The sequence below is a fragment of the Berghia stephanieae genome, chromosome 9, assembly GCF_034508935.2.
Source record: "Berghia stephanieae isolate SIO BIC M18660-M18661 chromosome 9, UCSD_Bste_1.3, whole genome shotgun sequence".
Lineage (NCBI taxonomy): Eukaryota > Metazoa > Mollusca > Gastropoda > Nudibranchia > Aeolidiidae > Berghia > Berghia stephanieae.
The window spans coordinates 29,086,948-29,113,352 of record NC_088368.1 but is presented as its reverse complement, the minus strand read 5'-3'; the positions used below and the strand labels follow the sequence as shown (position 1 = coordinate 29,113,352).

The following is a 26,405-nucleotide window of genomic DNA, read 5'->3' as shown; positions in this document are numbered from 1 at the left end:
TTTTCCACATTGTATTTAAAGGTATTTGACTTATCAACCCTCACTATGATATGTTATATTATGTGATATGTTAAAATTCACTTTTACACCTCAGGGATACATCGACTTAATATTGTTTTGAAATGATTGGTCACAATTCGATTTCATCAACAATCTTATGTAGTTCTACTATACAGTTTTTGGCCTTTATTGATTTTTCGGACCGAGGGCCAGTCCGGCCTTGGAAGGTCTTTTCCCGAGGTTACGAAATATTCATTATTGGTCAAACACTGTATTATACCATCCTGGTTGTACAATTTCATATAAAAACCATTGTTATACAAAATAGACAACATTATAAACTATTAGATAGAATCTTAACGGAAGACGAGATTAGCAGCCGATTTTAGTTTCATTAATTAAAAGTGTCAAAACAAAAACCCCTCCCGTATTACTTCACTTTGTTTCCATTATTTAAATTACGTAACCAAGTCATTACACGTTCAGTTCAGTGCAGGGACACGGAAAATTATTTTAAAAGGTGACGGTCAGGAGTCATTAATTTTTGATATATGACTACTCACTTTGACCTTCGATATCAATTGTTTAAATCGATAGCACGATTACGTCACAAGCTGTCTTTAATGGATGTTTAGCTTGACCTGTTTATTCATATTAGAGACTACAGAAGTGGTGTTATAATACTAGTCATTGTTTGTTTGTTTTGTTTGTTTTTAAGTGTTTTACGGCGCTTGCGACACAAGTAGGTCATATCAGCGCCAGTAAAAAGGAAGAAAATATGATAGTAATAAGTTCTAGAATATAAATTAAAGCACCCAAGAAAAGGAAAGTCAAAGGGGAATTGGTTCAAATAGGAAATAGATGCCGATTCCAAGAGCACACTATCAAAGTACTTAGCTTGAGATCACCTAAAAGTCTCACCCAGACACAAGCAGGTCCCCACTTAGAGGAATACACGCAAATGTCTAATCATTGTTACATAACGTGCGCCTTTGTCGTTTTTTGGTATGGCCATCGCCTCAGGACAGATTGGAAGGCACAAAGTTGAGTCCTAAAGTCTGGTGTTTTCGGAGTTACAGCGCTATACAAAATATACAAGGCTCTGTAGTTACATTCACTCACCGCACTCAGGTATGAAACGAGTACTTGGCTGAAAACAACATTATTTATTTTTGAAAAAAAAAATGTTTTACCACCTCACATGTCTCGTCCTACAAGTATTGCCATTGGCAGCAGTAGTTTCGAACTACAATATTATGATGGTCTATCGGATATCCAGGCGACGAATTCATTGCAACATTGATGTACAGTTAGTTGCGAACCCACCCGGTAGCCTCGTCACAATGCAACGATCAACCAAATGCTCAGCTGTTCCAGGTTCTTTACCACAACGTGTACATGTGAAAGAGGTGGAAAGTCCCAACTAGTGAAGCGGGGCCTTAAGAGAGGTTGGCTTGAGACCCCTTGTGAAGCGCTTTGAGCCTATTTTAGAGGATACAAATAGGGCTATATATTTTTAAATCGGTTGTACAACTTTACGAAAGAGAAAAAAAAATGTAATCAGAAAAATGGACATTCAAAATCATAGCACTGTTTTCTGGTACATGAATGGCGAGATTTGTACAGACTGCCAACCATGAGGGAAGTCTCTAAACTGAGATTCAAAGTATACATTAAGATACTTTTTAAATAAAAGTTGAGCCTTTTATGTAGGGCAGCATCCTTTAAATGTGTTCAGAGTACTTCACAAGGTCCCAAGCCAATAACAACACTTACCATGTGGTTCCAGACTTACACCTGTTATTTTTCTACACGAACAATTCTGTAACCGGCTAGGAATTCATTTTACATCTAAGTACAATGAAAACCACTTTTGGCAAGACAATGTCAACTTTAGGTATTGATAGATTAAAAAGACCCACAACTTATTCAACAGTCTTAGTTTCAAGATTCAGATTGAATTTGTAGTAAACGTTTTGAGGCCAAACTGTAAAACGTTTTATGCCATTGTACGCCAGAGTTAAGCTTATTAAATGGCTTTTTAATTTTTAAAGAATGCACTGGGTAAGTAAATTATATATATAAATTCATTTACAAACTAGAATCTTGGAATGAAGTGTTTGGGATAAAGAAACACAACTATGTGTATGCCTAAGTAAATACTAAGTCTTTAACTATGAACTGTTAAGAGTAATGAGCAAATATTATGAGTATGACAGCCAATGACAGCTTTGAAAAAAAATGTATAAGGCATTACAAGGTAGATTTTGACCACGATGAATAATATTTACTACAAATTTTACTGTCGGGAGGAATGAGCGAAGGAATCGCTCTCCAAATTGTTTGAAGTGATAGCATGTAAGGTCGACTGTAAATACCGATTCCATTGTCGGCTGAAGAAAGTTTTAGGACAGATACATTCCTTGTTATTCATTTTGGTCCGGGGTTTTAAAAATTGCTTTATAGCTAGTATATGTTCATTTCATTTAATTGCTTCTGACTGTAATTTAAATTTAAGTTAAAAATGTTTGCTATACATTTATTTGGAGAAAATGATCACTAGGTCTATGACTGTGAACCTTGCTTTAATGTTTTTTATATCTCTTCTTTCTCTCAGGTTTTGGTACCAATAAGAGATGGAATTTACTTGGTGCGCCGTAGAGCTGATGTGGATGGAGGTGTGGTCTGACCTGCACGCACTGGGATATTGTTTTCTTGAAACACTGTGGTTATTGCCATATCTATGTTTTTGTTTTAATTGTATGAATATGAATCATTTATGTATTCAATGACAAGTAATGGACTTGGTATCAACCCGAGTCACGTATGAAAGCATTTGAATAGGCTTTTTGTACGTTATAAATGGAGAAGAATGAATATGAAAAGTTGTTCTTGGGTTAATGACCATTCTGTCACATCTGTTGGGTTTTCTTTAAGACCTTTTATATTGCCAACAATTACATCAGCGACGGTGTTGGGAAGTATACATCATTTTACTATTCCTGTATAGTATGGGGTTTCTATGTACACGTTAGCTGTTTCAAAGGTTTCGACTGTGCCACTGAATGTGATGCATTAACAGTGTTTCCAGTTTTGTCTTCGTCGTTGACCAAAGATGCTTTTATTCCTACTGTACTGCATCCTGTGTCTCTCAATATTTTGCAATCAGTTCCATTAGCTTTGCCTTCACAAAAAATAGCGAGCCTGACATGTGAGTTTGTGTTAAAAGTGATATACCTTTCACGCAATATATATTTATGTTTTCGCCAATGACATTTCTTGTGTCTGATTATTTACACTGGTTTGGAGTGATGCATTTGCAGTTTCTTTTGGATATCCACGATTTTGTAACATTTGTCTGCTGTGTGGCCTTTCATTCCACAATATTGACATTTAATTATAGCTTTGTTGGTTTTCTTATACTCGGTATTGTTGTCAGTGCTATTTCTTGTTTTGTTTTGATAGGATCGGCTGCGGTCTCTATTGAACTGTTTGTTCCATGGTTTGTTACTATGGTCATCTTGTTTCACTTGCGTGTTCCGAGAGATTGATCTGCTCATTCTATTTGAGTACTTAACTTTAGGTGTACATGGACTCTGAGCAGCGGCAGCGTATTATGGTTCCCTCAATGTTCTGCCAAGGGTTGTCAAGGGATGTGCACTGTTAAATTTTTCAGCGTAGATTTTTAATTTGTCCAAGTTTTCTGGCTTTCTTTCTGTAAAGAATGCGACTAAATCTGGGTTGCAAGCTTGATAGATTCGATTTTTCAGCGTTAGATAGTAAAGGCCTGCAAAGTCATCTTGTCTTACGTTTGCCAACTCAAGCCATCGATTTAAAAATTGAGTAATTCGGTTCACGAATGTATTAAAGTCTTCTCCACTTTCAGGCTTTGTAGTGTGAAACCTTTCCTGGTAACCATCTTCCGTTAATCTAAATCGTTTTAGTAGAGCGTCTTTAATTTTGCCATAGTCATCTGCATCTTCAATTAGTTGTTTAGGTATAGAAAACTTTCAGCTGTTCTCCAGACAAGCAGTTAATCAAGGCTGTGGCCCATTTGCTTTCCCGCCAACCATAACCTTTAGCCTGAACTTCGAATCGGTGTAGGAAGGATTCTAGACAGTCTGAGCGGTCATCGTAGGTAGTCATGCGCGGGAGTTTCATGAGGAACTCGTCACCAATATTATGTTTTCTCTCATGACCGGTTTTTGTTTTTTCAATTTCTAGCATCATTTGTGTCCTTTTGCTTTCTTCTTCTGCTAAAGCTGTCTGTCTTTTTAGTCCCTTTCTTGGGCTCTTTCTTCTCGTTCTTCTCTACGTATTCTTTCTTCATGTTCTTCTCTACGTATTCTTTCTTCATGTTTTTCTTTTATTTTCTCTTCTCACCATGAAATTATTCTTTTCTGGGGTATTTCCAAGTCCTTTGCGAGACTTAATTATCTTTTATATGCTTCCATGTTGCAATAAAATAGTTACGATATTTTATATATATAGACAGGATACTGTTACTGACTGCTTTATTTATTTACACTTACTGGAATGAACTGTTCTATTTTTTTAAATCTCTCTCTCTCTCTCTTATTTCAACTTATCATGTATGTTGAATTTGATGCCTTTTATCGTTATATCTTATAAAGCAATGTGTCAATACAATGCGGAGTTATTATGACTTATGTCGATAACAATGTGTCAATCGCGTGTACTCTAAACGGTGTTACTACGAAAAATATATCACCAATATGTGTGACTCGTCGTTAGTTTGTGTACAATTATTCGCAATGACGCTAATATACTAGAGTGTTATAACAATAATAGGATGGCAAAATAATCCCAAGCTCTCTATCACTAAATATAACATGACGGCTAGTAGACTCCTTTTTTTTAAAAGACTCACTTTTCAGAACATAATATATAAGTGGTTTTCGGTAACAGTAATATGTCAAAAATGTATTTAAAACAAATCACTATGCAAAACAAATCACGATGTCTATAGTTACTATGTGATGCTCAACTCATGTAAAAGAGAATAATGAAGGATGTACGTATTTACCAACTCAGTTCGTGGCTGGGACCTCTCTCTTGTTCAAAATGGTTGTCAAACAATTGTAGATAGGCATTGAAGAGTGTTTTACAGTGATGTCTGAAATACAAAACAATAAAATATCGGTAAGTTTTACATTAGTTACAAAATGTGTTCACAGTGATTGGATGATAGGATGATATTACATTATGGAATGTAAACATATTGAAAACAATTCATGAATGAGGCAAACAACAAAATGAAATGATATAATAACAAAGTGGACAAGGAATGTATGAATGAATGAATAAATAACAGTGAATAGATGAATGAATGAATGTATAAATGTATGAATGAACGAATGAATTGAGGAATACACGTATGAATGATTGGATAAATGAGTGAATAAACGAATGAACGGATGAACGAATGAATGAATGAACAATGAATGAATGAATAATTTATAAATAGGTGAATGAACAGGTAAATGAATGATTAAATGAATGAATAAATGAATGAATAAATGAAGGAATGAAAAGATAAATTGCTATTAAAGTTAAATGAAGAAGTGAAAGAAAAAAAATTAAGGTAATCTTGTAAATAGGGAGTACAAATTAAAATATGATCAAGTGGGGCAATTAAAGAGTTTTACAATTTAAACTTTAAAGTTAGATTGAAATAGATATATGTAACTAAATAAATTCAATTCTTTATGTGTCCCCTCCAAAATGTCATGGTCTCAAATGAGTAAAGAGCTACTCGACTGTGCATAAAATAAAGATGAGAAGAATAAGGCCCCAGAATTTACTAGTTACTTTAAAATGAAGAACGATTAACGATGTGTTTAAGATGAAATAAAAAGAAAGATGAAATTTAATTAAATGAGATGAATAACAATTATGGCAGTTACAAATAGAAAGATTGAGATATTACGTAACTTATGACAATATAATATCAGACGGGTAGGCCTGTGGGATTCCACTTCTAGTTGAGAAGGGTTGCATAGTTGAGGCCTTGGAAAAGGCTCTTTGCTCATATTGTCATCGTATCAGGTGTAAAACGGGGGAATAATGTAATAATTGTCTAACAGCCATGATTCCTCCTTCTACAAGTTAGGTGTTGCTGTTTGCTAGGGACCCCTTGTAAAAAAAAACGCTTTGAGCACGTTAAGTGGATATTGCGCTATATAAATGATAATTTTTGAAAAAAATGAGATTATGTTTCATTCTCATGAATAAAATAAGAAAAATTAACACGAGTCTCGTTGTTTATCAAAAAATTATGTTTTTAGTATCTAAACCTACCCGATAGTGTACCGGCGTCGGGTCTCATTAATTTGGTGTTGTCACGCTCCAGCTACCTTTGAGCATGATCATTGGCACGAAAGCACTCGACCGTGTCAGCACTTAAGGCTCTTGTTTTTTCCTGGAAATCTTAAAAGTATGAACATTTACCGGGGAATACAGTTTTGATAGACTGAACCTGAGGCTGATACTTGAGTTATTTCAGTCATTAGATAATAAAGTTATTTTATATTTAAAATTAAATCAATTGCTGATCAATTAATACCACCTCTCTCTCTCTCTCTCTCTCTCTCTCTCTCTCTCTCTCTCTCTCTCTCTCTCTTTCTTTCTTTCTGCCTGTGTTTCTCTCTCTCTATCTCTCTCTCTCTCTCTTACACACACATACATACACACATACTCAGAGAGAGAAAGAGAGAAAGAAAGAGAGAGAGAGAGAGAGAGAGAGAGAGAGAGAGAGAGAGAGAGAGGGGGGGGGGGGGGGAGAGAAACTAAAGAGGGGATAGAAGCAGAGGTGCAAGAGGGGAGAAATATAGAGGGATAAAGGGGAGAGAGAGAGAGAGAGAGAGAGAGAGAGAGAGAGAGAGAGAGAGAGAGAGAGTAGAACGGGACTTTGGGGCGGGGAAGAGGGGGGGGGGGGGAGGTAGAGAAGGGGAGAGACTGGTTGGGCGAATGGATGTTGAAACTGATAATGAATTTTCAACAGACAAAAAACACGCGGCACGGTTGTGCCGATGCAAATATCATATCTATTAATAGAGCTGAGTGGCAATATCAGCACACAGCAAATATTATTTAAGTATGGGATACCAGTGAGATAATAATATTGGATATTTCAGACGTGACGTTGAATCAGTGTGAATTTAATACAGTTGATAGCTCAAGAGTTTTGGCTACACAAACTACATTCAGGCTGTGACTTTTTAAAGTACCTTTTCAAACGGTAAGTTTTTTTCTTTTAAATTTGTCTAACATTGTTAAACGTTCTCTTCATTATCTACCAATGTTACCAGGCCTAATCCCAGCCCAAACATGATTCATTCATGGAGGCCTGTTCGTTATTCACCAGATTATAATAATACAGTCAGACCCAGAAACTGGTTCACTTACATATCCTTCAGAAAACGTTTCATTAAATGTATAGGAATAATAGTCTAAACATCTACAATCAGTTGCCGTTTGCATCGTGTCGTAGAATGTAGTACCCTCTCCCATATTATTATAATCGTGATGTGTGTGTGTGTGTGTGTCAGTGTGTAGTGTGTAGTGTACAATGCAATAGGTAAATAAATGCTTAATGAAATGTGTATGTGTAAAGAGACAGGAATGCAGATTACTTTAGTAAAAATGCTTTATACAAATCATAGAAAATGTCAAATAGTGTTTTTTTAAAATGCAATTTTTTCCTGCTGACCAAAATAAAGAAACAGATTTAGAAATTTCTTGATAGTATTCATCATGTAGACACGAGAAAGTATCTTGATGTTATGAAATTACCTTAATAATAATAATAATCTTTATTGTCCAAATAGGCAATTATTGTTCGGTTACAGCTCTTGTAACAGGCGAAAAACGTAATTAAAATAGTGGTAATAATGATGATAATAATACTGATAGTAATGATGATAATAATAATAAAATAATAATAATATAATAATAATAATAATAATAATAATAATAATAATAATAATAATAATGATGATGATGATGATGATGATGATGATGATGATGATGATGATGATGATGATGATGATAAGAAGAAGAAGAAGAAGAAGAAGAAGAAGAAGAAGAAGAAGAAGAAGAAGAAGAAGAAGAAGAAGAAGAAATTGGTTGCCAGAATTGTTTAGAAGCTAAATAACATAAGATTTGGATTTAGTTCATATGATGATTTCTTGGGGAGGGTGACTGTGTAAAATTCGTAGGCTATTCCTTTAGGTAAAATATTCACCCGAACTGCCGCCAGATGACATTTATCTACGCACAAAAGTACCTATGGCTAACCTTTTAATGTTTATTGCCTGTAACGGGTAATTAAATTTTTGTGATATTAGGGGAAGTCTAAAAACAAGAACAAAGGGCGAAGTGACGTAATTTTCTACTTTTATATTTATATATTTTTTTTGGCTTTAACTTTTAAAAAAAGTATAATCAAGTATCTTTAGAAATAACCCTACCCCAAGCCAAAAACCAACCCTTTTATACATTGCAAACAACTTACAAAGGAGATAACAACAACAAAACAAAACAAAAAATACACGCACGTACAACAACAAAAAGGACACCCCCCCCCCCCCTAAAACCCCCTCCTACAAAACAACAAAAAAACAAAAACAAAACGAAGGAAAAGTAAAAACAAAACAAAAAAACAATAAATAAAAAGATAAAACACCGCCAAGTTTTAGACTGGCATTTAAAATGCCAAACCTATTTATAAAATCATCAAAACGTGCGTAAAAATTGTTTAATTCATTGACGTCAACGTCACTCAATGAGTTTGATTTCCTTTTATTGTTGTTATGGTTGACGATCGTCTTCATTCCCTTCCATGTTTCCTTAATATTCCCAGATCTTCTCAATTTATCAAATTAATATATAAAGTGTTGCTATTGGTTATTGGTTGTATATTTTTACATTTTTGTGCATTTGCATATATATGTATACATTGTCGCCATAGATTCTCAACTTTGTGTTTATACATTTTTATGCATGCCGCGTCTTTAAACGAATTTCCATTTTTTGGATGAATAAAGTATATATTATTATTATTATTATTATTATTATTATTATTATTATTATTATTATTATTATTATTATTATTATTATTATTATTATTATTATTATTATTATTATTAAATACTCCCATTTTCATAATTCGTTCCACGTGCTTAATGTATTCGAGGTGAATTTTAACATGGTTTTACGTAATTTCACGAACCTACTGACAAATCAAAGTCGTTTTGTTTTGTTTTCTCGTTATTCATGACGGAAATTTTCGCTTATCTATATGTACGAGTTAGTATTGCTGTATTTTATACAACTCAAGTACTCAATAAACTCGTTCTGGTGGGAACACCACCACTCCCCGTGTCCTTAATCTTCAAATGTAAAAACAGTCAATATTCGGCAAAAAAAATAACAGTGGCTGCTAAATCAAGAGTTGTAGCCATCGTAAACTCATACTGATCGTAGCCATCGTTAAGTTAACGATGGGTACGGCTTCTTGCTACGTACTGATACTTACCCCAAAAAATCGTCAAAGAAGAAGACGAAGATCACAGGGTAAAAAATTAATTGTGAGTTGTAATCAATAGCTCAATCAATTGAATTATTTATTTCCTTGAAAACTTTTCACAACAACTCACTTTTCACTTTCGTTTGGTGATCGTCGTCTTCTATTGTGACGTAAAAAAAACCCCCAGTAAGTATTAGGCTTTAAGTTTATGGTGCAACACAGGGGTCGTTTTCATGAACGCGGACTAGTGCTTAGTCTTGGACTATCTCTGACTTTAGGGGTTTACTTTTCACGAGATTCATGTGCACTACTCACTAACATTGCCACCTTGGATTCAAAATGATACAGCAAATTGCACACTTTGTACACACTTGACATAAACAATTATTACATTTTTATCGTTAAAAGCCAGAAGCGTAGCTGCCTGTTAAGATTTCTACATTCATAAAAACTGATAATAATATGGATTAAACGTGTAAATTTATCGCAATGAGGAAAATTTTCAAGTATTTCTCCAGTGAGGTGAAGCGCGGAATTCTTTTTTCATAACATAAGACGAATAGCAATACTAATAGATTGCCCACAACCAGGAACTCAAAAGTGGAGAGGACAAATTAATAATTATGTAATTTTGATTATGCACCTCTTGAAAACTGCGGTTCCTTTGAAAGGTTAAACTGCATAACAATTTCATGAAATCTGTTGTTAAAGAAATTTAGAGTCAGTGATATTTCACATTACCACATTCAACCCCGCCCCTTTCCCATGTGAACATAATTCAAGAATAGCAAACATGTGCCCTGCTCGATGGGACCAGTGGCTTTTGTGCGACCTTTATGAGTTGTCTTGCTCAACAGTTGGTCGGGGATTATGTCTTTGTGAAAGGCATTTCTCCTTGTCCTATCGAAGACGGGCGTAAAAATTCGGAGGACCCTCCTGTTTTTTTGTTGTTTTTTTTTCTGTTTTTTTTTTCCTGTTTTTTTTTATTCATCATCATATCTTGTCGCGCCAGTGAGTCAGCCAGTCCCGGGCAGTCTGGTTGCATTCCCTCAGGTCAGCATTGGTGCAGTGAGGTCCCAGTGAGCATTCGGACAGGATGTGGTCCATGGTCTGTCTGGTGTGACCGCATGGGCATTCAGTGCCCGGTGAGATTTTCCATTTAAAGAGGTTGGTGGCGGTGTTTCCCACCTTTGCTCTAGCTCTGTTCAACGCCACCCAGTCTTTTCTCTTGAGGTCTGTGCCTGCTGGGAGCTTTTCTGTTGGGGGCTGGAGGGCATCGTTTGCTGTCTTGTCCCATTCTACCCATTTGTCCAGGCGGAAGAATGCTGAGTGATCTGGGTGAAGGCTCTCTACTGTGAGGAAGCTATTCCTTGATTTGAGCCTGCTTTTGGGACAATTGTGGTTATGAAGGGGGTGTCTCTGGTCCATTTCCTGTTTGTATTTTTGTATTTGGGCATGAGTTTCCCTCCGGATGTGTGGTGGGGCTATTCCTGCTGCACGGTAGACCAGTGGTAATGGTGTTGCTCTCAGCTGGCCCGTTACGATCCGGCAGGCGTTGTTGAGCTCGGGGTCTAGCTTGGAGGCATGGCACGATCGGGCCCATACAGCTGAGCAGTACTCCGCAGTTGAGTAGCTGAGGGCCAATGCTGTGGTCCTTAGAGTTTTAGGGTCAGTTCCCCAGTTCATGTTTGCCAGCTTTCCAAGGAGGGCATTACGCGTGGACACTTTTGCCTTGGTCTTCCTCACGTGTTCTCTGAAGGACAGAGTCCGATCAAGCGTCACTCCGAGGTACACTGGGTGGTAGTTGTACTCTAATGTCTGGCCATTCCACTTGATGTTAAGTTTTGTGTGGGCTTGGTGGTTGTTGAGGTGAAATGCACACACTTGTGTTTTCCCTGGGTTGGCGTTCAGCGAGTTTTTAGTGTAGTACTTTGTGAGGGTGTCTAGGGCATTTGTCAGTCTGCTCTCGATTGGTTGGAAGGATTGGTTTTTTTTATTACATCAATGTCTTTGTCTGAAAAATGTATAAGCACCTCACGGGCTACTTGTGTCGTTCAATATATTACTTGTCCGTTGTCCACCAGGGAAAAGCTAAATTATAAACGCGATGAGCTTTTTTCAAAACTGTTAAGTACTATTTCAAACAGCCCAAAATTATTTGCTAAGCTACGCCACTGAATGCAACTTTGTTGTGAATATTTTTCCTACGGGAAAGAGAATCAACACATACTTACTGTAAACATTTTAAGGCTTGAATCATATTAAATTGCAAAAAAAAAAAAAAAAAAAAAATAGATCAAAGGAATTCGGCATTTTGCGAAAACTGGTCTATCACTATCGGTATTCAAAATTCGTAATGTCATATCTAAGCCCGCATTCAAAAAATCATTGCATCACATTTCGTGACTTTGGAGGAATTCCGTGCGCACTGTACTTGGAACGGACTATACGTCATAGCGTCAACAAGATAGCAGCTATTTTTAGATTGAGTGCGCTTCTATTCGGGAAGAAAATGCGTCGGTTACGAATGACAGAGGCAAAAAGTGTCCTGTTCCCATTGACACAGGCTTTAAAAAACGATAAGATAAGTGCTGATTGTCGAAAGTACACATTGTTGTGAGTAAAACTAAAAAAAAAACTGAATCTATCGACTCGGAGTTGAGAGTGAACGAGAGACTCCGAAATCGAAGGGTTTGCGTCAAACAACAACCTAAAAAAATGATAAGAAAGTATAGTGGAGACAAAAGTTATTCTTATGACATTGCAATTGACTGAAATAATGTGATTTATCAGAACACACTTTCTCTTTTGTGTAATTAAAAAATTTCTATTTTTTTTTAAACGGTTCAATTTCTTTGAGTTACAATCTCCCAGCTCGTTGTCTCAATGAAACTGCCATTGGTCTAAATATAGAATTCACAGTCGACGATGGACATCATTGCAGTCTATAACAGTCGACAGTCAATATCACGTGTGGTGTTAATTTCCTCTTTGGAGGTATGAAGGCGCGTGTATCGTTCCTGCCTTCGTGTTGTAGAGAGTTGATGTTACCCGCACACAATAGCCGAATTAGTCACCTTCCTTACAACGCCTTTAGACATTTGTTTCGCTTGGGCTTGAGACTAGCTAGTCATTTACTAGACTAGTAAATTACTAAATCTAGTCCTCGTTCATGAGAACGGGTCCTTGACAAAAGTCAGTGATAGTCGGAGACTAAGCGCTAGTCCGCGTTCAGGGAAACGGACCATGTTACCTGTTTGAACCATTCTCTTTTGTCTTACCTTTTCTCTTGGTTTTGAAGTGTAAATGTAGAACCATCTTCCTTTTTTTACTTGCGCTGAAATGATCTAAATGTGTCGCACGCGCCATTAAAGCCTTAAAAACAAACAATACTATGGGTTTTTTTATGTTATCTACTGGGTTTCTTTTCTCTATCATCGACTTTAGTCCAAGTTTCTTCACCATGTCTACCACAATACGCAGTTACGATCCAGCTACCAAGAAGCTGAAGGAAGCAATTGATCTAGCGAAGGAATGTGGGACAGATCCAAAAGTACTCGAAGTCATGGAAGAATCGTTGAAACTTTGTCAACAACGAGATCAGGCCACACTCGATACGACAACCAAGCAAAGCCTGACTTGTTCGAAGATCGTTGAAGAGACAAACAACCATGATTGGAAAACTGTCTTTGAACAGAAGGAGACGACCTGGAACCTAATACCAAGCATGATGAGTGGTCATTTGGAAGGTAAGTTGATTTTAATGATGCTGTGCGTTTCGGTAAATACTCACCTCTTCAGCCAGCCAGACCAATCGCACCAACACTCAAGACTATCGATTATATTCTGTAGTAAGAGGGTGAGAACTAAACACTCAACTGGTGCTCTAAAACAACAACTATAGAAGATATAAAATGAATGAAATAAACGTAACTAGACTCTTTGTTATTGTTTTTTTTTTTTGCTACCAATTCGGTGATTATATGTCATGAAAGAAGCTCAAACAGACTATTAACGCTAAAGGTTACAACATGATTGTGCGTTTTAGTCCGTTTCAAAGATTCATGATCACACTCTTTAGCTCGCATCTTTGAAACCGTCTGACAAATAAATGGCCGTTGTTTTTTTTTTTTTTTTTTTTTTTGACATGATGGCTTAGATTGCACTAGACCCTACAAATTAATCTTTTGCTCATTGGAAAAACAACTGGTTCAAACGTTTGCTCATGAAAAGGACGGTGCCTTGCATTTCATAAAATAGTAGATTCACCTTATATTTTTAAAATAATGCGTTTCATATCGTTTAGCCACATATGAACACACTGCACGTATATTATTAATCACGGGATTCATGCGCCGCGTTAAGAAATACAGTGTAGACGTCTATTCATTATTTTAAAAAGTGTGGAATGCCGTAGAGATTAACTTCTCATTCCAGCTTTTTGTCTTTTTACAAAAATCACTTATAATATTTTGTGAGTAAATCGGAGATGGGAATGATGTATGTTGTTTTGTTTTGTGTGGAAATACGCTTCAACAGTCGTGACCTCACTTCCCTCGTAAGGACGCATGGTAACTTAGTAACTGGCTCTAAACTATCGGAACAATGGCGGACGCCCTTATGAAATATTTCTCCGACGAACATAAAAGTGTATACAGAGGAGGCAAACATTATAAATATGATCATGTTTTGACTTTTATACATTCTCATCACATGACATATGAAAAGTTCTAGCCATCATTAAGAATAAAAAGTACCCATTTTCTTTGTTTAGAACCAGGGTGCCTGCCGTTGCTGGGCGACGTGACATCAGAATAGTGAATCCAATTGAGGTGGGGGATCAAGAATTTTGCTCCGTGTCCATGCAACTCCTCTACTTGAAAATAGTCCTCAAAACGTTATAGTGTGAGTGTGTGTGTGTGTGTGTGTGTGTTTGTGTGTTACTGTAAAATTCTAATGTTTTGAGTGGTAAAAATGAAAACGCAGCAAAACATCAAAGGAATTAGTGATTGTGTGAGAACCTTATAAGATATTTTATTATTACTAATTAGGATTCATTATGTCATTGTCCGTTCTTTCCTTCAAAATATACCTAAAATCTGCCTCCATGTCAGAGGATTTCAATTCAGCGCTCAGAACCAAAACTTTAACCAAACCCGAACATATTACATATAATTCTTTTTGTCATTGTCCGTTCTTTGGAATGCAAGTCATTGCGCATGAATACAGGCTACCATTGAACAAACAAAACGAGTAATGGGATAACCGACAGAGACAATGCTGTTAACAGCCAGGCACTCATTTTACACCTGAGTATTCAGAGAGCAATCGCCAGCGAGGATGAAGGTCATCCTCATAAAATATTAAGTCACTTAGTCAAGAATGGCAAACAACAAAAATGATAAATAAAAAAAATATTTTTTTTTTAAATAAAAAAAGGTGGGTGAGGGACGGGGGATAAAATCCCAATACGGTGTCTGGTCGGGGCAAAACCGGCGCGAACATATTTTGCAGGCCTGATATCCGTACGCAATTATGGGCATGTTTTAACATTGTTGTCATGGACAATATTTTGCGTCGGTATGAGAGTAGTTCCATAACAACAATAAGACCATAACAATTTGGGTTATCAGACATGCGAATAAGTAGATAGGTACACGCCGGGCAAAACTGAAATTAAAGACTAATTCTAAAAGCTAGCAAATCAAACGCTTTCATTAAGCAAAATTAATGCAAACAAAATAAAAAAGAAAGTTTGAACTGTTGTATAGACTGCTATCAACTAAAAAATATTCAAAGCGCTCTACAAAGGGACTAAGACAATTATATCAGCACTTATCATGTAGAATGAGACATAATGACACCCGCTACATAGTGACGCGCTATTACAATATTTTGCGACACTACTACTACTACTACTACTACTACTACTACTACTACTACTACTACTACTACTACTACTACTACAACAGCTACTACTATTACTACTACTACTACTACTACTATTGCTACTATTACTACTACTACTACTACTACTACTACTACTATTGCTACTATTACTACTACTACTAGTACTACTACTACTACTAGTACTACTACTACTACTACTACTACTACTACTACTACTACTACTACTACTACTACTGTTACTACTATGGTGATGATAAAAGTGAAGACGATGATGATGGTGATGATGATGATAATGATGATGATGATGATGATGCTAATGATGATGATGATTTTAATGACGACGAGGATGATGCTGATGATGATGATCCTGATGATGATGACGATGATGTTCACGATGATGATAAAGATGATGATCATGACAATCATACGATAAATGATGTATAAGTTTGATAGAAAGATTTGTCTCCACTCCAATTATTGACAGTTTATTCGGTACCTTCAGATGAAAGCACTTCCGTGTACTAAATTATTTCAATTTGTTATTTCCCATAGGTCAGTTCTTGAAATCCTATTTGAGTGCCCAGAAAGTCAAGCGCGTCCTTGACATCGGGATGTTTACAGGTTATAGCGCCTTGTCCATGGCTGAGGTCCTACCAGGTATGAAGTTTTCCATTCGTCTCTATACATATATTTTCGAATTGAAGGGGGTAAGCAGAGAGAAGGGTTAATGAGGGAGGGGTCGGGGGTCACATGATTATACAGAGCCGAGGAGGACAACGGAATTCCTTCACCAACTAGACATTCAAACATGAAGACAATATGAGACGGGATGAAGAAGAGAACGAGGAAGAAGAAGAAGAAGAAGAAGAAGAAGAAGAAGAAGAAGAAGAAGAAGAAGAAGAAGAAGAAGAAGAAGAAGAAGAAGAAGAAGAAGAAGAAGAAGAAGAAGAAGAAGAAGAAGAAGAAATAGAAGAAGAAGAAGAAGAAGAAGAAGAAGAAGAAGAAGAAGAAGAAGAAGAAGAAGAAGAAGAAGAAGAATAGCAATGGCACTCTATCTTACCAGATATTCTTGAGTGTATCAGGTTTGCCATACAATTAGCCTTGAAGTGATCACGGTAAACCATTACTCTCTTTGTAAAGAAAATATCAATTTCCTGTTCCATTTGATAATCATGAGGCAATCAAATCTGGCAAGTAAATAAGTAGGAGATCTTGATTTTGTTGAGATCTACTCACAAATTAATTATTGTCAACTGAAATAGGCTTCAACAGTAGTGACGTCACTTCCCTCGTTATGACGCATAATAACTTAGTAACTGGTTCCAGACTATCGAAACAATGGCGGACGCCTTTATGAAATACTTCTCCAACGAGCATAAAAGTGTATCCACAGGAGAAAAACATTATAAATCTGATCATGTTTTGACTTTTATACATTCTGATCACATGACATTTGAAAAAGTTCTCGCCAGTATGATTAGAACCAAGCTGCTCGTTTCTGGGCGGACGTGTCATCAGACTATTGAATCCAACTGAGAATAAGAAGATATACACAAGTGTGACAAAATCTTTAATTGTTTATATATCCTCAGAGGATGGGGAGGTTGTGACTCTAGAATTTGAAGGTTACCTCAAGGGGCTTGTGGAAGATCTCATCAAGGATTCACCACACAAAAACAAGATCCGAATTATTTTGGGTAATATTATCATCACCATTGTCATCGTTATCATCATTGTCACCATCATCATCATCATCATCATCATCATCATCATCATCATCATCATCATCATCATCATTATCATTATCATCATCATCATCATCACCATCATCATTATATACACCTAAATTGATGGTATTGAGACCTCCGCTCTTAACTATAGATCAGAGATTATAATATGACTTCCCTCTCTGTTTTTTCTGGACACCACCATACATGTATATTATGTTAAAATTCACTTTTACACCTCAGGTGAAGGTCAGGAGTCATTAATTTTTGAAATATGACTACTCACCTTGACTTTCGATATCAATTGTTTAAATCGATTGCACGATCACGCCACAAGCTGAGAAGTGGTGTTATAATACTAATCATTGTTACATAACGTGCGCCTTTGTGATTTTGTGCTATGGCCATCGCCTCAGGACAGATTGGAACGCACAAAATTGAGTCCTAAGCAATTGTCTTCAACAGTCATGACGAGCATAAAAGTGTATCCAGAGGAGAAAAACATTATCAATATCATGTTTTGACTTTTATATAATATTCTGATCACATGTCATATGAAAAGTTGTAGCCAGCATGAAGAATAAAAATACCAATTTTCTTTGTTTAGAACCACACTGCTAGCCGTTGCTGGGCGACGTGACATCAGACTATTGAGTCCAATTAGAGTCTGGTGTTTTCGGAGTTACAGCGCTATACAAAATATACAAGGCTCTGTAGTTACATTCACTCACCGCACTCAGGTATAAAATGATTACTTGGCCGCAAACAACGTTATTTCTTTTTGAAAAAAACAAAAAACAAAAAAAAAAACAAAAAAAAAAAAAAACTACCACCTCACATGTCTGGTCCTACAAGTATTGCCACTGGCAGCAGTAATTTCGAACTACAGTATTATGATGGTCTATCGGATATAACGAATTCGTTGCCACATTCGTGTACAGTCTCAAACCCACCTGTTAGCCTCGTCACAATGCAACGATCAACCAGATGCTCTGCTGTTCCAGATTCTTTACCACAACATGTACATGTGGAGCAGGTGGAAAGTCCCTACTAGTGAAGCGTGGCCTTAAGACAGGTTGGCTTGAGACCCCCTGTAAAGCGCATTGAGCCTATTTTAGATGATACAAATAGGGCTATATATGAAAGCTCAACTTTAATTTTTTTCTTCCATTTTTTCCTCTTAAGGCAACGCTCTTGAAACCATGTCAACTTTTAGAGATAATGGGGAAAAGTTTGACGCTGTTTTCATGGACGCTACAAAGGATGAATATGAAGAATACTTGAGGGTGAGATTTGTCAAGGCTATCCTAGCAGTATTAGTAGCAGTAGTAGTATTTGTAGTTGCTGTAGTAGTAGTAGCAGCAGCAGCAGCAGTAGTAGTAGTAGTAGTAGTAGTAGTAGTAGTAGTAGTAGTAGTAGTAGTAGTAGTAGTTGTTGTTGTTGCTGTGGTAGTTGTAGTTATAATTGCTGCAGTAGTTTTAGAAGTAGCAGTAGTAGTAGTAGTTGTTGTTGTTGTTCTTGCTATTGTTGTAGTTTCAGTAGCAGTAGTAGAGTAGTCACTTATGTAGATAATAACAAAAAATGAAGTAAGTAGAAAAAAGGCCAGAAGACAATATAGAATAAAAACTTTGCCATTAAACCACATAGCCCCACCTCTGAAACGCGCATTGGGTACATTTGGTGGATATAGTTATATATAAATCCTAACGTTTAAAAGAAATGATAGATATAATGGTTATCATTAAATCATGGGAGCACATCGTCATATAAAAATACATTCATAATTTGTTTTCAATGTGTTCAACAGATTTGTTTTGAGGGTAACCTCCTTCAGCCAGGGGGGACAATCATCATAGACAACGCCTACTGGGGAGGAAGTCTGTACACAACACCTGATAGTTCCACCGCTAAGTTTGGAGAAATGCTCAGAGGGAGATCTGATTTACATGTGGTAAGTAAAAAGTAGTCCTTCAGAGTCATCGGAGTCATGGAGCCAGAGTTTATCCAAGTTTTTATAGCTCTAAACGGAGATTGGCAATTGTTTGCTACTATTTGGATAGGATACCAGTCTATCGCAAAGTACTTTCCACCTGATCTAACAGACCCAACTGCTGACTGGACCAGGGGTCATAAAAAAAATCTCAACTTCACCCGGGATTGATCTCGGTCCCTTTGCATGTGAAGCAAGTGCTTTTCCACCAACTGACCTTTCGGTATCTTCTGTGGGAAGTATAAATAAATAAATAAATAGATAAATAAATAAAGAAATAAATAAATAGATAAATAAATAAATAAATACACTTGGTGCCGTCTAGCTAGATAAGAAGTGGAGACAATACCGCCGTGCCACTCTGACTGACTACATTGTATACAATATATAATGATAGATACAAATAAAAAGCCCGAGGATGCTATTTTCCCGAAAAAAAAATCAGATATAAAACAGTGAATTAACTATTTAAATGATCAGAAATAAGAAATCATTTTTATTTTTCAAGTTTTAATAACTTGCATTTCGTCGTTCATTTCACGTATCATCGTAAGTGAGAAGTTTCACTTACTATCATATCAGATTAAATAAGTATTGACACAATGCATAGACACGAAGGGTTTTTAAAACCATGATTTATCTCCAAACCACTTGTTATTTCTAGTTGTTGTTTTTTTTACAAAAACATACAAAATATATAACATAGGATATACTATTTTATATATCATTAAACTGACGAAATGTCACTTACATGAAACAACGATGATGTGGTGATGTGTGGCCATAACAGTAACATTTTTGCATTAAATTGAATGGTACTTGGATGATGTATATGTGCAACTTTACTTTTGACTAATTCGGATTTTATTTGGGTTGATGATGCATTTAAAAATACCTAGTTAAAATCAAAGAGCTGGAATAACATTTCTGATTTTAGAGGGAGAATCACTAAAAGAATATCCAGAAAAGACTTCACATTGTATACAGAGATAAAGTTTTTGCTTTCAACAGTGTTTCCAAGTTGGTCAGATTCATAAACTAACTCCTCTGTTATACAAATTTACGAAAGTGAAAATGAAATTTTAATCAGAAAAATGGACATGCAAAATCATAGCACTGTTTTCTGTTTCATGAATGGTGAGATTTATACAGACTGCCAACCATGAAGGAAGTCTCAAAACAGAGATTCATAGTGTACATTAAGATAATTTTGTATAAAAGTTGAGCCTTTTTTGTAGGGCAGCATCCTTTAAATGTGTTCAGAGTACTTCACTCGGTCCCAAGCCAATAACAACACTTACCATGTGGTTCCAGACTTACACCTGTTAAGATAGTATGCAATACCATTATTTTTCTACACGAACAATGCTGTAACCGGCTAGGAATTCATTTATCATCTCTGAGTACAATGAAAACGACTTTTTGTCAAGAAAATGTCAACTTTCGGTATTGATAGATTAAAAAGACCCACAACTTATTGAACATTCCTAGCTTCAAGGTTCATATTGAATTTGTAGTAAAAGTTTTGAAGCCAAACTGTAAAACGTATTTTGTCAGTGTACGCCAGAGATAAGCTTATTAAATGGCTTTTTAATTTTAAAAAAAGCATTGGGTAAGTAAATTATATATGCACTGGGTAAGTAAATTATATATAACTTATGCACAAACTAGATCGATTTAGAATATGGGAATGAAGTGTTTGGGATAAAGAAACACAACTATGTACCTATATGCCAAAGTAAATGCTAAGCTGTCTGAAACTATGAGCAACTATGGATATGACAGCTTTGAAAAAAAAATGTTTAAGGCATTGCAAGGTAGATTTTGACCACGATGAATATTATTTACTACAAATTTTTCTATCGGGAGGAGTGAGCGAAGGAATCGCTTTCCAAGGTGTTTGAAGTAATAGCATGTAAGGTCGACTGTAAATATCGATTCTGTTGTCGGCTGAAGAAAGATTTAGGACAAATACATTCCTTGTTATTCATTTTGGTCCGGGTTTTAAAAATTGTTTTATAGCTGTAATTGTATAACTGTAATTTAAATTTAAGTTGAAAATTTTTGCTTAACATTTATTTGGAGAAAATGATCACTGTGTCTTTGATTATGAGCCTTGCTTTAATATTTTTTTTCTATTTCTTCTTTCTTTCAGGTTTTGGTACCAATAAGAGACGGAATTTACTTGGTGCGCCGTAGAGCTGATGTGGATGGAGGTGTGGTCTGACCTACATGTACTGGGATATTGTTTTCTTGAAAAACTGTGGTTTTCAGTTATCGCCATATCTATGTTTTTGTTTGATTGTATGAATATGAATCATTTATGTATTCAATGACAAGTAATGGACTTGGTATCAACCCGAGTCACGTATAAAAGGATTTGAATAGGCTTTTTGTACGTTATAAATGGAGAAGAATGAATATCATGCGTGTACAATTCAATGCCATAAATCACTCTTTTACTCAAATGTTATAACTGAGACTCTAGCTCAAGTAGTTATTGGCACGTTATTCTGATGCTCAAGAAGTCCGCAGTACACACGGTATGAAAAATGGAATATATCTTTTTCATTGTGTGTGTGATTTTATTTATAGATTATACCGTTGTATTTCATTGCTTAAAACCTAGATATGTTTTGTAAATATCTGAATAAAAATTAATTTTTATTCAAAATGAATTGGAAAATAAAATTTTTATTCGTGACTTTGTTTATTATAACATAAATCATATTTTAAAGGAAACAACCAATTTTTTCCGTGTATATCTCTGAATTGTCTAACTTACTGATCGGCCTTTCATTATTTAAGAATAACAATTGTGATAAGAGAGTACTTTATAAATATTTTTTTAAAAATAATATAAATTGTAGCATCAAATACAAAAATATCCTACAGTAAATGCCTCAGGTAGGGACACATTGTTGTCTCTAAAATCTGTTGTATTTTCTTCCGGTTTGTCCCTTTCAGATTGTTGTAATGATCCTCATGTTTGTCGTCATAACGTCAAAATTGACTGTAACATGTACAGAATATCACTGCAAGATCAATTCTTGACAGAATATAAACTCGAAAGTGAGTGTGGGAGAAAGAAGAGCAAGTTAATAGAGTCCAAAGAAATAACCTTAGGCTGCAACCCTCCCCCCCCCCCTCCGCCTCCGCACTTTCCCCATCTCTAGGGGACTTTCACCATTGTGATTTTTAAAAAAAGAGAAACTCCTAATTCACAAAATCCCACTAATTAAGCTTTTGTGAAGTCATTGCCCCTTAATTGTCACAGTGTGAATAAATAATTAGCTTTTTAAAAATTGAGAGTTTTGTATAAGAACATATACCTATGTGACTATGTAATCAGACATATCTTTCATAAGGTGAGCACATTTGCATTTTCACAGGAAATGAAGAATTTACCACAAATTATGAATTAAAAACACGATTTTCTCAAAACAAAACGTATATCTAAAACCAATCGGTTGCTCCTAAATGTTTCGCCACAAAACTAAACCCTTCATCAATGTTAAGTTTTAAAATATATTTTTTAATTAAAAATAACCAGTGTGGCGTTCATGAGTTATTGCCCTTGAAAGTCATAAGTAGCTACATTTATTTTTCAAATTTCGTTTTTCCATTGTTTTTCTCTGCAATTATCAGGTTTTTTTCTTAATGTATAAAACCATTTGCAGTAGTTTTTATTTTTTGGAATTTATATGCTTTGTTAATATTTTTTTATCAGCTTCTTAATATGCTTTGTATAAGGAAAATTGTAGCTGCCCCTCCCTGAGTTGGTGGAATCTTCAATATTCCACGGCTGTCCCACTTTTTCTTTCTCTCTCCTTCTCTCTCTCTCTCTCTCTCTCTCTCTCTCTCTCTCACCCCCCCCCCAAACCTATATCCTTTGTCCTTTGTCTCAAAGCGGTTTTGTTTCCTTTTTTTCTTGACTTACTTGATTTAATCCTCTTTGCTTTTTGTGGAAGTTGGGGGCTCTACGAGCGTCCGTCATCTGCCTCTATCCTTGGCTTTCTTCTTGGTAGTCTCTCAGGTGAGGTCTTCCCATCCTCATTTCGTCAGAGAGTAAGTGCCTCCATGCCTGTTTTGGACGCCCGACCTTTCTTGTCTTTAATTTGAAATCATTCCATTTATTTTTGCATACGCCTTGTCATCATTTTTTTGTTCAGAGAGAAAAGTAGGGTGGATTTTTTTTTACTATATCCAGTTTGATCTAGTAAATACGGCAGCTCGGCCTCATTTATTTGATAAACGTTCATTGCAAAACATAAGCGTACTATCCAATGGATATCAAGCAATAAATTCCACTTTGATGTACTTTTTGGTATTCAAATAAAAGATGTATATTTGCCATTATTTTCCTGACTTTGTATCTAATTTACACAAGACATTTCTATAATAAATTTGAAAAACTGTTTGGGATTCTGCGACGTGAAACCAAGGATAGGTAGAGAAAATATATAGCCGAAACCATCAACGTATAAAGAAAGGATAGAGTAGGACAGTAGAATGATAGTAAATGAGATTATTAGAGGTAATCCGTTTGTAGGTTACCCCCGAAACCAGACCAATGCACGGAGATAGACAGGTAAAGAAGAGGAGAAGATAGTGGGCCGTGCCTCAGTGCCTCATGAAATAATAATAATAATAATAATAATAATAATAATAATAATAATAATAATAATAATAATAATAATAATAATAATAATAATAATGATAATAATAATAATAATAATAATAATAATAATAATAATAATAATAATAATATAATAATAATGATAATAATGTAATAATAATAATAATAATAATAATGATAATAATAATAATAATAAATAATAATAATAATAATAATAATAATAATATAATAATAATAATAATAATAATAATAATAATAATAATAATAATAATAATAATAATAATAATAATAATAATAATAATAATATACTTATATAGCGCCCATTAATCCACTGACAAGTGCTCTATGTCGCTTAAAAATCACCCAGACTATATAGACTAGCATACACACTAACACGCCTACACACATACACCCGTACAGTCAAACCCACATACAGAAACTTCTCCGCATCCACATACGCTAGCTCTTTACATTCACATGACTATATCATCTACCCTAAATTAAAACATAAAGCATATTAATTGTCAAAATAAACTCTTCTAAATATTTTGGTTTTCAATTTCTTTTTAAAGGTATGGGCAAGCCCATGGTCACTGACGTGACATTCAGAGACATTAGAAGGATCGTATATTTATATTGTAGGATACCATAAAGAAGAGAATGATGCCCTGCAAAGCCATTCTACACTAATAACATGTTCCATTTGAAAAAAATTGCTTTTCACTCAGTAACAAAAAAATGCTGGAGCAAAATCACTCTGTCACTTACATGGCAATTTTTGTATGCCATACTTTGGATCACTTTCTTCTGTTGTAAATTTCTGATTTATATAAAACTAGGAGCTTGGATTTAGCTGTGAAAGTCCAATAAGTCATACTGATTGGATTGAAAATAACAAAAGAACGATGCCAACTACATGTTAAAAGTTTAGTCTGGTTTTGCTCTGTCACTGACGTGGCAAAAATGAAAATGTAATTTTTAACACATTTCTTTTGATATATTAACATAATTTTTGGTTTCACAATTGAATAAAACAATACCAACAGTTTAGTGCACCTTGTGGTTTAATTTCAGGAACAAAAATTGTAATGTTTAACAAAAAAGATATTAATTACAAACATTTTGCAATAAATCTATACATAGCATTAAAAAATTCGTGCTTTGTCCAAAACAAGTGGCAAAAATCATCAAATTAATTTTAATTAATTCGCCAAACCTGTTACAAAATTAAAACATAATATTCTCTTTCACTGTAAGTACTAAAATCGATGAGCTTTAGGAAATAAAAGCGATTTGTTTTGGACCGAGATCTTTGTCATTAACTTGGCACAATTAATTCTCCCTCCTAGTCCACTAGTAACTCCCATAGTGGGCAGGGAGGTACTTGCTGTGTCTTCTATGCCCCTGTACCTGTTTTTCAATTGCTTTCTGTCTTTGTCTTGGAATGGGATTACTTGGTCTTCTCCTGACCTTGGCCAGAGTCCTTGGCTGGGAGGGAAACAGTCAAATGTATAGTTATAGTTTGGGAGATGATATTTTTTTCTTGTAAATCATCTCTCTGTTATGTATTGTTATTTTTTATTTTTAACATATGATTTGTAACCATTTGAGTGTATTCTTCTTAGTGGGATCTTGTGCTGGTGTCTGGGTGAAACTTTTAGGTGATCTCAAACTAAGTACTTTGACAGTGTGCTCTTGGAATCTACATCTATTTCCTATGCGAACAAATTCCCTTTTGTCTTACCTTTTCTTGTGTGCTGTAAGTGTAATTCTAGAGCTTTTTACTATCCCATTTTCTTCCTTTTTACTGGCGCTGATATGACCTTAATGTGTTGCAAGCGCCGTAAAACCCTTAAAAACAAACAAACAAACAACAACTAGTATGTTTTCATTAAAGATTTCTTGCATTGCCAATGGAGATAGTAAAAGTGAAATTGAACTGAATTGTCAGCTATGTCAGAATAGAAATACACGTCATAAATGTCATTTGCATCACCTTTCACCACAAAAGTCCTTAAGAATCAATTGGTTGTCGCAAACTACAGCTCCATTGTTGTATGTAATACATCATCTGACAGAGGAAGTTGACTGTTGCTCTTGTTATCAAAGCTGTTAAGTCTGTTATGCCTGCCTGATCCGAATGAGTCGTCATATTTTCGTATTTCACTGCATAATTCTCTGAAAAAAAATCATGAAGAATAATTTATCCAGAGCTCAAATTTGCCTGAAGCTTTTTTTCTTTTGTGAACGCTGAGTGATTGAAATTAATGAATTCTTGTTTTCTTAAGAGCCTAAGTTGTGTTTAGCGTTTCAAATTCTTTTTAACTCTCTCCTTACCAACAATTCTAAAAACTTTTACCAAAAACTCAAACCTACCCAACACATAAATTGAATTTTTAAACTCAAATTTAAGTCCACAAAGTGCATTATATACATAATTTGTGGATCAAAACAAGCGTTGTAAAACAGTATTAAGTTCTTGTAAATATAACAACACATTTTCTTTTAAATATTATGATTTAAAAAACAAATCTGAGTCAGAAAAATGTTGGTTGTATCGTAACGAATGTGACAATTTTCCTATAGGTG

At 35.3% G+C, this 26,405-nt stretch overlaps 2 protein-coding genes across 3 annotated transcripts in view; both read left to right on the top strand.

The window, feature by feature from the left end:
* The window catches only part of LOC144980005 (uncharacterized), a 16,219-nt gene extending 9,949 nt beyond the window's left edge, over nt 1–6,270 (top strand). The window contains exon 5 of the mRNA XM_078927444.1: nt 2,618–6,270. Coding sequence (XP_078783570.1) covers nt 2,618–2,661 — 44 coding nt within the window. The 3' untranslated portion in view covers nt 2,662–6,270. The remainder of the gene's footprint in view (nt 1–2,617) is intronic.
* Nucleotides 6,271–7,063: 793 nt separating this feature from the next.
* LOC144980004 (uncharacterized) lies at nt 7,064–23,536 on the top strand. 2 transcript variants are annotated; one of them, XM_078927443.1, is made up of 7 exons: nt 7,064–7,261; nt 12,998–13,299; nt 16,013–16,117; nt 17,053–17,157; nt 18,373–18,473; nt 18,995–19,138; nt 21,333–23,536. In XM_078927443.1, exons 2-7 carry the CDS (start codon nt 13,014–13,016, stop codon nt 21,402–21,404), a joined length of 813 nt encoding a protein of 270 aa, XP_078783569.1. In that variant the 5' UTR covers nt 7,064–7,261; nt 12,998–13,013; the 3' UTR covers nt 21,405–23,536. The 2 variants fall into 2 exon arrangements, with proteins under 2 accessions (XP_078783569.1, XP_078783568.1); XM_078927442.1 differs by lacking the exon at nt 7,064–7,261 and adding an exon at nt 11,953–12,166.
* The last annotated feature ends 2,869 nt before the right edge of the window (nt 23,537–26,405 follow it).

Bases quoted from the DNA above. Each gene is read 5' to 3' on its own strand.
- LOC144980004 (XM_078927442.1), top strand. From the start codon at position 12,063: ATGCGTCGGTTACGAATGACAGAGGCAAAAAGTGTCCTGTTCCCATTG. The intron at 17,158-18,372 runs GTAATATTATCA...TTTCCTCTTAAG, and splicing joins CAAGATCCGAATTATTTTGG to GCAACGCTCTTGAAACCATG. The intron at 19,139-21,332 runs GTAAGTAAAAAG...TCTTTCTTTCAG, and splicing joins GGAGATCTGATTTACATGTG to GTTTTGGTACCAATAAGAGA.